General features: G+C 37.2%; 2 protein-coding genes across 6 annotated transcripts; one reads left to right on the top strand and one right to left on the bottom strand.

Annotated features, from left to right (window-relative positions):
• The first annotated feature begins 1,279 nt into the window (after positions 1-1,279).
• Positions 1,280-8,265, top strand: LOC119990452 (neutral ceramidase 1-like). Of its 5 annotated transcripts, none has more exons than XM_038836371.1 (11): positions 1,280-1,670; positions 2,204-2,315; positions 2,728-3,142; positions 3,468-3,676; positions 4,282-4,626; positions 5,155-5,419; positions 5,518-5,788; positions 5,887-6,012; positions 6,413-6,476; positions 6,965-7,134; positions 7,603-8,265. In XM_038836371.1, exons 3-11 carry the CDS (start codon positions 2,802-2,804, stop codon positions 8,152-8,154), a joined length of 2,343 nt encoding a protein of 780 aa, XP_038692299.1. In that variant the 5' UTR covers positions 1,280-1,670; positions 2,204-2,315; positions 2,728-2,801; the 3' UTR covers positions 8,155-8,265. The 5 variants fall into 5 exon arrangements, with proteins under 5 accessions (XP_038692299.1, XP_038692301.1, XP_038692302.1 ...); XM_038836373.1 differs by having other exon boundaries at positions 2,204-2,365; XM_038836374.1 differs by lacking the exon at positions 2,204-2,315.
• Positions 8,266-8,677: 412 nt separating this feature from the next.
• Positions 8,678-10,903, bottom strand: LOC119990455 (proliferating cell nuclear antigen). Its single transcript, XM_038836377.1, has 4 exons — positions 10,456-10,903; positions 9,648-9,800; positions 9,450-9,547; positions 8,678-9,242 (listed from the first exon to the last, which is right to left on the bottom strand). The coding sequence occupies exons 1-4, from the start codon at positions 10,772-10,774 to the stop codon at positions 9,012-9,014; spliced, it is 801 nt and encodes a 266-aa protein (XP_038692305.1). The 5' UTR covers positions 10,775-10,903; the 3' UTR covers positions 8,678-9,011.
• Between the last annotated feature and the right edge of the window lie 1,432 nt (positions 10,904-12,335).

Here is a 12,335-nt window from a genome sequence, read left to right as displayed (position 1 = left end):
GATTATTGGAGCTTATAAGCTCCCCATTCACTTATTCCAATTAGTATAGTAGCTTATAAGCTAGCTTTAAATTGTTCAATTACCAAACACCTAACATATTATTTTGAAGCTTATAAGCTAGCTTATTTTATAAAGATAAGCTAACGTTAAATAAGCTCCACCAAACACAACCTGTCTTACTTAATTTTTAAGTTTCAACATTACTTATTATTTCTTAATGTGTGATGTTTTAACACTTCATTCTTTGTTTTATTGTTTTTCTTATAGGTGATGGTGACTTTCTGACTGATTGACTGGTCTGGTGATCTTTGGCCCTGATTGGCTTGGCCCTGCCTCTTGCTTGGCTATTTGCTTTGTGGCTTATGGCCTTATGCCTTATTGAACTATTGTATTTGGTGTTTATTGTATCAGAAGTGGACTTTTGAACTGTTTTGGATAGCCTAGAGTTAGATTATGATTGATTTCTTGTATTTGTCTATTTGAAGTCTTATTTGAACTTTTTTCCAGTTTTTGTACTGTAATTTTTGAACTTTGTAAATTGTAATATTTTGAGTGAACTACCTAGATTTGAGATTTGTATGAGGAATCTGTGTTGACCTGTTTAAACCGAATATTTCAATTCGTTTATAACGATTTACACTTTATCAACGGTTTGGTCCAGTTTGGTTAGAATACAAACCCAATAAATTCGGTTTTTTCAGTTTCGGTTTGAAACCAGACCGAAACCCGATATTTACATCCCTAGGAAGAAGTGAAAGAAGGGGAGAGAGAAAATTTAGGGTTTTAAAATTTTAATTTAGGATTTTTTAATTTAATTTGACATGTTATTTGCACAAAAAAAAAAATCAAAAATTTTTTTTCAACACTACATAGGATATTAGAGTCCATATGCACTGTTTTTGACGATTGTTGGACGAAAGGGTTAAAATGATTCATTTTGGTAAGTGCAAGGTCTGAAATGACCTAAAAAAAAAAGTCTAGGGACTTTTTTTTTATCCAAAACGTAAAGTATATTGGCCAAATCCATACTTATCCCATTTCTTAATGATAAAAAGGTTTTTTCATCCTTCAACTATGAGCCGAGTTTTATTTTCGTCTCTAAATTTTCTTTTTTTTCTCATTTTCATGTTAGAAAGTACTCCGTTCCTCCTTCAAAAATTTCAACCATGAAAAAAAAAACCTATTTGACATCTGATCTGGTTTAATTTGTATAGGATGGATTTAGTAATACACATATAATAGAATTTACACATAGGAAATAAGAAATAACTTAATCCCTAAATTCTTAAAAAAGAACAAATAACCTAATCCCTAAATTCTTCTCCTACCTTCATCTCATCTTCTAACCATCACAGCGGAAGCTCTCCTTACATATGCAGAGCTCCTCCCATCGCAGATCGTCTCAAAGAGTACAAGAATTACGTTTTTGATGAAGAGTGCAGGTCCTGTTGTAGTGGCTCCACCAAAAGTTGCTGCTCCTTCGACATTGCCTCCTCAACTTCATAGATCTGCTTTAAGACCATAGCACTTGCACTTATTCAGGTACTGCAAGAAGAGTGCATGTCCTGCAATGACACTTGCACGTTGCCTCCTCAACCGAAGAAGAGTGCAGGCTTCGCAATGGGTTGATAACCCCTATTCTTCATGATGTTGATTTGCAAATTAATTAGGTTTGTTTGATTCGTCTTTAATTTATATTCAATTTGGGATCTACGGTTTTATTTGGGGATTCACAAGGTTGAATTTGGGGTTTGATTTGGGATTCACAAAGTTTTCAATTTGAGATTTTAGGATTTGATTTGGGGATTCAATTCAGGGCTTTGGGATTAGCAATTTGATTTGAGGATTTAATTTTAGGGACTAAAAGTATCAAATTTAAATACTTTAGGATATATCGGTTAAATTATGAATAGTTTATATCATGAGATTTCTTCTATGTGTCACGTCAGATTTTTTCGACCTCAATTTCACATAAAGGATAAAAATGATATTTTTCATTTTTAAGGAAGGAAAAAGGGGGAAAAAATTCATGGACGAAAATGAAATTTGATCCATAATTGAGGAAGGAAAAATATCATTTTACCATTTCTTAATAGTTAGCACTTCATATTGGGTCAGTTAAAACGCTACCGTTTGAGTATAATTTAATGGGCTTAGGCCCATCTTATTTGTTCGGAATTGTCACTATGACGTCCTTCTGAAGGGAAATTATCCAACAATAGAAGCAGTGACCTGACCACATCGCTATCTTCATTTGCCCACAAGGAGGAGCCTGCTTCCTTCACTTTGACTCTTGGTTTATAATAGACTAGTAGGTGCGTTTTCTCGCAATTTCTCTCTTTACATTTCACTTGTTCGCGATTAGGTATGGGATTTCTCTCGTTTCTCTAGTAATTCTCTAGTACTTCTTTTTTTTTTATCGATTCTACTAGTTTATTGATCTAGCAATGTTCTAAATATGTGTATCTATATGTATAAAATCATTTGTGTTCGCGTATTATGGTAAGCATTGGACTGTTGAAGCAATGGAGTTTTTGTATGTTGAGAACTTGTGGTGAATTAATGATCATATTTTACTCTTTCGGACCGATATTAAACTGAACTCAACTGTTATGATAAAATTGAATTTCTCAGAAATTGTTGATCCTTTCTCTGTGTGTTGTTTCCAACATCTTCTTGACGTGCCTTGCTGCTGATATATTTGGTTGGATTGGGGTGGATTTGTAGGAATATGCATATTTCGCGAAGGGGAGTGGGGGAAAAACTTCTTGAGCTCTGATTGATTTTCTTTGCGAGGCTCGATGGGGTTATTTATGCCTTTTAATCTTTTGAGAGGAAGACGTATTGGTGCTATTGCAATATGGGTTTCCATTGCTCTCGTGGTACTGAGTGGTAGTCAAGTACAATCGGGATCCGATTATTTGGTTGGGCTGGGGAGCTATGACATCACAGGACCTGCTGCCGATGTAAATTTGATGGGATATACCAATACATATCAGATTGCTTCTGGAATTCATTTCAGGTTGCGAGCTCGCTCCATTGTGGCAGAACCTCAAGGGAATCGTGTAGTTTTTGTCAACCTTGATGCTTGCATGGCTTCACAAATTGTGACAATTAAAGTGATTGAGAGGTTGCGAGCAAGGTAATTATCATATCAGTATTTTGTGGATCAAATTCTAACGACATGTTTCAATCTTGTAGGATATAAAGCTGCACCTTGTTTTTAATTTTTGTGTATATATTTCCGTCACAACATGTTCTGTTGCAAAACTCTAAATAACCTAAAAGAATGAAGAAAATGAACGAAAAAGAAGTATGCTCATATGTACAAATTTTGGCAATTCCATACCTATACTCTGAAAAGAAAGAAGTTCTATGTGTGGATAGCCTGTTATTTAGATTTATAGAGTTTCAGCTTGTAGCCTCTCGAGCCAGCCCATTAAAACATTTCCCCCTTATTGTACCAGGTATGGAGACCTGTATACTGAAAATAATGTTGCTATCAGTGGTATTCACACCCATGCTGGTCCCGGAGGTTATCTCCAATATGTTGTATACATTGTAACATCTCTTGGATTTGTTCGTCAGTCATTTGATGCCCTTGTAGATGGAATTGAGAAAAGCATTATACAAGCTCATCAAAACCTCCGACCAGGAAAAATTCTCATCAACAAGGGTAAGAAGGGCTTTTACTCTATATGGCTCTTTTACTAGATGCAAGATAACTGTTAAGATTAGTTACTTTGTCATTCAACCCAATAAGTTAACTTTTTGGTTTGGGGCAGTTCATATCATTTATATTATATTCTAACACTCGCCCTCACGTGTGGGCTAAACTGTTGGACAACTCCAACGGCCCAACACGTGCACAACAAAGAAAGCCCAACACTAAATGCTCTCACAAAGGCCACACTTGGGGCAACCATAAAAGGGGGTTTAACTTTCTGAAGCTAAGGTTTGAACCCAAAACCTCGTGCTTCGATACCATGTTAAGATTAGTTATTTTGTCATTCAACCCAATAAGTTAACTTATTGCTGTATTTTTACTTAGTGGCAAGAATAAAACAGTCTTTGCCCCTATATTTGCCAGACCAGAGCGAAGGACACACCACTTTCAGGGAAAAGAGAACTTGATAGATCATAGAATATGCAGTTCATGCCATCTTAGTATGTGCTATTGCACTGAATGATTGTGTGTTATCTTTTGAAAGGTTGTTACAACCTCTTTGTTCTCAAAGGTTGAATATATTCTCATATATGTTTTGGTTTTTTAACTGACAGGAGAGATCTTAGATGCTGGTGTGAACCGCAGTCCCAGTGCCTATCTCAATAATCCTGCAGCTGAGCGTAGCAAATACAAGCATAACGTTGATACGGAAATGACCCTATTAAAGTTTGTAGATGATGGATGGGGCCCAGTGGGTAGCTTCAATTGGTTTGCTACCCATGGAACTTCTATGAGTAGGACAAACTCATTGATAAGTGGGGATAACAAAGGTGCTGCAGCACGATTTATGGAAGATTGGTTTCAGCAAAATGTTAATAGGAGCTCAAGTTCTGAGGAAAATGAAGCTGAGGGAGTCCCTCGAAGAGTTTCTAATATAATTCCTACTATTCAAAACAACCGTAAGTTGCAATTTTTTTTTTTTTTTTTTTTTGGTAAAATCCATTATATGGTGAAGGTTTACGCCATTATCAAATAAATCAGTGTCAAGATACTAATACCGCGTTAAGCTCCAATTATGATTTATTGATGGGATTAATCTGTCTGGGTCAGGTAATTGGGTTGCAGGCTAATCAGATCCGGATATAAGTATTATTTTAGCATCATTATCCAATAACTAGGAGTTGGTGCTTTCTTGGTGATTTTCTTAGATATTTTGACGACAAAAGCAAATGGTGGTAGAGTAGAATAAATTAGTGTTTGGGTAACATATACACATACAGAATGAACAACTTTTATCTGTGTGGATCTCACATCAAAACTCTTTTCAATTTATACATTTGTGACTGGGAGTTTGATATATCAAAATTCTGTAACCCTGTCGTCTACTAGAACAAGTGGAGAATTGGATGATATGATAATTATGCATTCTTTCGTCTAGAGAGCAAAGAAACTCCTGGCACTAAGTTGTCATCATCTTTCTGATGCAGACCATGAGCTACTGGAGCTGGCTGCGTCCTTCCATTCTTCTCCTGGTAGACCAGCAACAAGGACTCTTAATGTTGCTAGGCGAGTTAGAGGTGTTCTCAGGCAGGCTGACAAACCTCAATTTGTGTCAGCATTTTGTCAATCAAACTGTGGTGATGTTAGCCCCAATGTACTTGGAGCTTTCTGTATAGACACTGGTAAACCATGCGACTTCAATCACAGTACCTGCGGTGGGAAGAATGAGTTGTGCTATGGCCGAGGACCTGGGTATATGTGACTTCCTTGCTAGTTTGTACTTATTTTACTCTTTCAGTTGGACTTTTTTTGGTATGGATACATAATGGTATCTGCACTTAACCTATCAGTTACCCTGATGAATTTGAGAGCACACGTATCATAGGAGAGAGGCAATTCAAAAAAGCCGTGGATCTATTCAAAGGAGCATCTGAACAAATAAATGGGAAGGTTGACTACCGCCACACTTACATAGATTTCTCCCAGCTTGAGGTGACGCTTTCCAAACAAGATGGAGGCTCTGAAGCAGTAAAAACTTGTCCTGCTGCAATGGGGTTTGCATTAGCTGCAGGAACAACTGATGGGCCAGGAGCATTTGATTTTAAGCAAGGTGATGACGAGGTAATATGTGCTCGCAGTATTTGTCTTGGATTTTTCATTCCTCATGTAAGTCAATGCGTACCTGCTGTCAGTAACTGTCACATTGTGTTTTATTTCAGGGAAATCCTTTCTGGAGGCTGGTCCGCAACTTTCTTAAGACACCAGGCGAGGAACAAAAAAATTGTCATAATCCAAAGCCCATTTTACTTGATACTGGAGAGATGACGAAACCATATGATTGGGCGGTAGGTCAAAATATGTTTGGGCTTGCTATGTGATTATTTAAGGACGTGCTGTTTCCAAAAGTTATATCCAAGGCTTAACATACTGAACTGGAATGACGTATTAGTTATTTGGTCACACTGGGTTGATGTATCTGTAAATATTTAAATTCGCAATCCTTTATTGCATGGGTGTGATTGTCTGTTTCTATAAGTGATGGCTTTGCTGTAAAAGGAGGAACATGGAATATTTTATTTGCTTCTCTAAACATTTAGAATTTAGATCACCATACCCTATGTGCATATCATATTTATTAGCAAGAGTAAAACATTTTGTAACAGATCCTTATCACCAAACTGCCCTTCGATTTGCTAGTATAATACTGTTTTACTAACCAAAAGACTACTTGTTTATTTTTTGCAGCCGTCAATTCTTCCAGTTCAGATTCTTCGAATTGGGCAGCTGGTCATTCTCAGTGTTCCTGGAGGTAGTACTTTCCTTTGTATATTTTTGTTTCTCATGGTAATGGTACTGTAAAGAGATACCTATCCTCCCCCTTCTCTAACTAGACTAACCCTAAGGGAAAAGAAAAGGAATTTCTAATTTGAGAAAAATGAATTGTTGTGAATTTATGCACAAAGATTCTAAATATGCCAATATCCGGCTTTCAACCAGTTGTTCTGATTGAGATGTAAAGTTAAGCTTGTCTCTATGCTGGGATGATGGGGTATGCTCGGGGACTGGACTGATAACAATTATTTGTTGAAGTGGCTTCTCTGAGCATGAGACCTCTGTGTTCAAATCGCGTTCTCCAACCCTAGTGCCAGCAGCCAAAAGAAAAATAAGGAAAAAAGGGAAAACAAAAACACACATCATCCTTACTTTGTGGACTTTTCTTTCACACTTGTATTTGTACATATGCTCGTTCACTATGTTTCCGAGGGTTTATCAGTTTTTTGAACCTTTTTTTGATAGAATTTACAACCATGGCTGGGAGGCGTCTTCGTGATGCGGTGAAGATGGTGCTCACCAGTGGTGGTAATAAAGAATTCAACGGCAATGTTCATGTTGTTATAGCAGGATTGACTAATACCTACTCTCAGTACGTGACCACCCTTGAAGAATATCAAGTACAGAGATATGAGGTTGGTAATGAGTTTCATGCAGGTTTCTGCCATGGAATATGAGTTCAGTGCACCTTTATTTGATAAGTTATTTTTTTTTTTTTTAACGTGAGGGGACTCGAAATTGAGACTTTTCCGTGGTTCAAATCCTAAGAAGTAGGCTACCACTGGGCCAAGAACTCCATGGGTATGAATAGTGAACCTTGAACCAACTTTCTCCATCCATTTCTTATCTTTGAATCTAGCACTCGAAGACAACGAAGAAGAAATATTAATGGAATTCAAACTATTACTTGTAAGCATTTAGGTAAGAGCAATGGCTAAACCATTAAATGGGCACCTTCCCATCATCTTAACCTTCTGGGAGAAATGCTGCTTTCAGCTAGTATCCAAGCCTTTAGTTAGATGGTTTTTCACATCAAGTCATAGTAATTGCTAGTCTCTCTACAATTCATTTGTTTGTTAAAAATCTTCCATAATGTTTTTCAGGGTGCTTCCACACTATATGGTCCACACACACTTAGTGCCTACATTCAGGAGTTCCAGAAGCTTGCCCACGCTCTCATAGGTGGCCAACCAGTGGTACCTGGCATATTCCAACCTCCTGATCTTCTGGATAAGCAGATAAGCTTCCTTATGCCAGTTGTGGCTGATGCGACTCCTTTTGGTGTAAAGTTTGGTGATACTAGCTCTGATGTTCCCAAGAATTCGACCTTCATGAGAGGTGACACAGTGACAGCCGTTTTCTGGTCTGCTTGCCCCCGAAATGACCTAATGACCGAAGGTACATTTGCACTAGTGGAAATGCTCCAAGGAGGGGATACTTGGTTCCCGGCTTATGATGATGATGATTTCTGCCTTCGTTTTAAGTGGTCAAGACCTTCAAAACTAAGTACAAGGAGTCATGCCACAATAGAATGGAGAATTCCAGTGTCCGCTACTCCGGGTGTGTACAGGTTAAGACATTTTGGCGCAGCGAAGGCCTTTTTGGGTTCCATTCACCATTTCTCTGGTTCATCTAGTGCTTTTGTGGTTGCATGAGAAACCCTTATTGTTTGTACATATACTGCTCTTCTGTAGGCTGTTATGTTTGCCTATTACATACAATCAGTGAGAGTTTGATCATTATGAGAGTTTGAGGTTGAGATACCAGTGTTCACCTTGCTTACTTTGCAATATTTCCAACTGACAAATAATAAGATGATTAGTTTAGACTACAATATGAAGCCAGTGTTCACATCCCTACAATTACAACAGCAATGCACCATGATTACACATCATACATTCCATTTGAGCCTTGAAGACCCAATATATGTAAGCAATTAATCAAGCGAGGTATGAATTGGAACCTGGCCCCGAGCTTACAAACTCACGCGAACTACCAAGGCAGAAACAAAAAATGATGGCTCAAAATACTCAATCAATTACGACAAAAGATGCATCCATGTACTTAGCACAAGCATCTGACAAAATTTGAAATTTCTAGTTTCTCTTTAGCCAACTGATAGTTTCCAAATGTCCTTAGCTTCAACTTGTCGGGGAATAGAAATACCAAAGAGGAAGATAAAGAAAATGAAGCACAATTTTACAGCACATAGAGAAAAAAAGTTCAAAGCACCTTGCACAACACTACCATATGGTTGGAGAAAGCTCCAAAAACCATAAAAAATCACCTACAAACCTTAAAGGAGGTCTGAAAGTATAGAGGATGGTTGCTAGCGTAACACGAAGAGGAAGAAAAAGATAAGGCCTTGAAGGAAATCTAAAACTTTCTTACCACATGCAGTCTAGTGGAAGTCACATATAATGCATCTTACAAATTGACAATCCACCTAAAAATCCACAATATTGATGGTTACAAAGGAAAAACTAAGGTAAGCTTGTATGCAAGAAGACATTCAAATTCCGGGCTTTGTCTCATCTTCATCCTCTTCAATCTTAGGAGCCAAATAAAACCGTATATAACCCATTTCCGCAATCTTATACTCAACCACAACAGGCAGTTCTGACGATAAGCTTATTGTAACCGTGCTTGACAATGGAGTAGCCTTAGTAAAGGAGTTCATGTACCTCAATGCAAACGTCAAAGACACTGGCTCATTCATCTCTATAATTGTAGCTTCTTCTGGCTGAAAAATGATGTGGCACAAATCATAAAACTCGGGTAAGAAAAAAAATCAAACATGCATAATAGACCACACATAATACAAACGTGCATAAAATTTCTCCAACAGGCACTTCATATCACATTCTCAACTGCTGCATAAAGTGTATTAGAAGAATTTCCACTGTTTTGACCAGACAATACACAAAATGACTCAGCCATGATAGCAAACCTTGTCCACTGTTGTGTTCTGCCTCAAGACTATATTTGCAGCTCCAATGTCACCTCTTGTGGAGAACTTAACGCCTTCCTTTGTCACGGAGATCACAACTGTATGTATATTCAAACCCATTATTCATTTTCTCAACAACAACTATCACCAAACTTAGTAAAATAAAAATAAAAAATTCCAGCAAAAATGCAACAATACCAGTGTCACCAATGCTGCTGAGATCTTTACAAATCCTAGCAAACTCTGCAGAAGGCATTCTAACAATAGCATGGTATTCAGCCTCTGGAATCCCAAGGTGGTCACTATCAATGTCCATCAGTTTCATCTCAAAGTCCGATATCTTGTCTTGTGCTTTAACCCATCACACGAAGGAAAACAATGAAACCACAGAAACAAAAGTTCAGTTAAGGAACGCAAGAACTTCAGAACAGATAAACCACAATGCTTCAATTGAAAGACAAGCATATGTTCAAGAGACTAACAAATTTGCTAAAGTGAATTACCAAATTTTTTTGCTGAAGTGCGGAAAACCACTATCATAATACATCTAATTTCTAAATTCTATTGCCTCAATTCCAGGAACAATTTTAAAATAGAATGATATTAAAAACGAGATCAATCAGACCAGAACCGCATAGTTGCTCAGAATTGACCCAATAAGGAAGAAACCAAAACACGTTTGGTTTAAATTGAATCGGTCTCTCTGAGATTAGACTATTAGAATCATCACTTGTAAATAGCGTGTTAAGGTTACATCTGATACATTTTCACTTCGAAGATCCTATACGTATCCTATCTTGTCTCTCGTCATTTCACCGAGAAACAAACAGAAGCTGGTTTCTTCAACTTCCCTTCTGTCAACCATCAATTTCAAAGCAAACAAACTAATTCCTCCGAAAGTAATTAGTAATATAACATAATAAAAATAGAGCGAGACCAAAACCCTAATCCCTGCCAAAAATTTAAATTCTGCGGGAATCAAATAATCGTAGAGAGAACAACTTACTTGGACTTTCAAACATGAAAGTAACAGTGTCGCTGCCATCGTCGGCCTTAATCGTGATGATATCATCATTTCCAGCACACCGAAGCATCTTGGACATATTACCAAGATTTATGCCCATGGAGAGGTTCCGGTCACAACGGTAGTGCTCAAAACCCTCGGATCTGAGAAGCAGAGCCACCAGAGCAACGTGGCTGGAGTCCATGGCCTGAAGCGAGAACCCGGTCGCCGAACAGTCAAAGTTGGCATCATTCACCAAGTCCTTAATCGACTCCAAGACTTTCTTGAGAAGGGAACCTTGCACGAGACGAAGCTCTAGCATCTTTGCTTTCAAGGTTTTTCTGCGTTTGGATTCGTTAGGATTAGAGTTAGGGTTTCGCGCTTGATCAAGAGAACTTGATTGTCGAAGAGAGTAGTGGACTTATGAGGTTATTGTCTATTTGATTTACACTTTTGGGATTTTAGTTGGCGCCGGCGGGGAATGGGAACAAGGGTTCCCGCCACTGCTTTTCGAGAGAGGAATGATTCGGCACATTTCTTGTGCATTTTAATCATGCACCTTCACTTCTCGTCCAATAAAAAAGAGTTATCGTTGCGATCAAGATTTTGATCTCGAAAATAGTCGTCTCATCTATGTTTCCCCAGCTGTTAACGGCCCAATGCGACCTACCAATCACATTCTTGCAAGTAAGTTCTGGAAATAAAAAGATATAATAGTCATGACAGAGATCCGAACAGCTTGTATCCTAATTATCTAAAGAGTACATCTAAATACACATATTTTTTTGGAAGCCCGGGACCGGCTGTACGGTAATACCAATTTTTAACATTAAAAATTTTTATTTTTATTTTTAAAAATTATAAATATGTAGTGTTCATCGCAACGAACACAACGATATATTTTTTGTTAGAAACAAAAATCAAATTCAACATGAAAAAGACACGACAATTCTAGACCGTCGGATATAAACTCAAAATATTTGATGCTTTTGATCACGATGCATTTGATTTTTGTTTTAAACAAAAAATATACAGTTGGATTCGTTGTGAAAAATACTATATATTTATGATTTTTAAAAATAAAAATAAAATTTTTTACTACCCATAAAGGGTATTACAGCGGGACCTGCTGTAATAAAATTACAGCAGGTCCCGGGCACCCCATTTTTTTTCTAAATACACACATTTGTGGCAAGCTATAAATGTTATAAACATTTGTAATGCAGACAGTACAAGCCACACTCTATCAAGACTTTCCACTGATGACGTAGATCACACTCAACTATGATGGGACACTAGCTTGTTGTTACAAAGCACGTGACTACTGAAGCCTTATCATCATTTTGCCAAAAAAGCCTACAGTGTTTTGTCTTCCTTTTGTTATCTAACTTGAGTTTATAGTCGTTGCTCTTCGCTTGTTGAAGTATTTAAGTATTGTTGTTATTACCGAAGAGACAGATATGAATTCTTGTAAAAAGCTCTCGTGAGACCTTAGTATTAGTAGTTCTAGCTGGTGTATCGCATATTTTGGAATTCATAAGTATTTTCTTTTTTTAGTTCGATTTTTGAAGAGTGTTCTCATTCGTGGATATGGAATATTTGGAAGAAATGAGAGCTTGGGCCAAAGATCTACGATTGTCCAGTCGTAGTTCTAGTGATCATATACATGTAGATACTGAAGACATTTTTTATTTGTTTCACAAAATATTTTGATTAATTACAAAAACTCAAGTGAAATTTATTATTGACAGGATTATACTATCATAAACGAAATGAAAAAAGAAAAAGAACTTGCGGATGATTGTGAAGAGAAAATTGAAGTTAACGTTACAAATCTATTTTTAACCGAGACGGTATAACAACCATGAAAATAATATGTCTTC

The sequence above is a fragment of the Tripterygium wilfordii genome, chromosome 22 (assembly GCF_013401445.1).
Source record: "Tripterygium wilfordii isolate XIE 37 chromosome 22, ASM1340144v1, whole genome shotgun sequence".
Taxonomy (NCBI): Eukaryota; Viridiplantae; Streptophyta; class Magnoliopsida; order Celastrales; family Celastraceae; genus Tripterygium; species Tripterygium wilfordii.
Note: the sequence above shows the minus strand (reverse complement) of the source record. Positions and strands in the feature narration are given on the sequence as shown.

Coding starts and splice junctions, on each gene's coding strand:
- LOC119990452 (XM_038836374.1), top strand. CDS start 2,802: ATGGGGTTATTTATGCCTTTTAATCTTTTGAGAGGAAGACGTATTGGT. Junction 3,677..4,281: donor AAAAATTCTCATCAACAAGG/GTAAGAAGGGCT, acceptor TTTAACTGACAG/GAGAGATCTTAGATGCTGGT. Junction 7,135..7,602: donor ATCAAGTACAGAGATATGAG/GTTGGTAATGAG, acceptor AATGTTTTTCAG/GGTGCTTCCACACTATATGG.
- LOC119990455 (XM_038836377.1), bottom strand. CDS start 10,774: ATGCTAGAGCTTCGTCTCGTGCAAGGTTCCCTTCTCAAGAAAGTCTTG. Junction 9,801..10,455: donor TTTCATGTTTGAAAGTCCAA/GTAAGTTGTTCT, acceptor GATGGGTTAAAG/CACAAGACAAGATATCGGAC. Junction 9,243..9,449: donor AGAACACAACAGTGGACAAG/GTTTGCTATCAT, acceptor ATCATTTTTCAG/CCAGAAGAAGCTACAATTAT.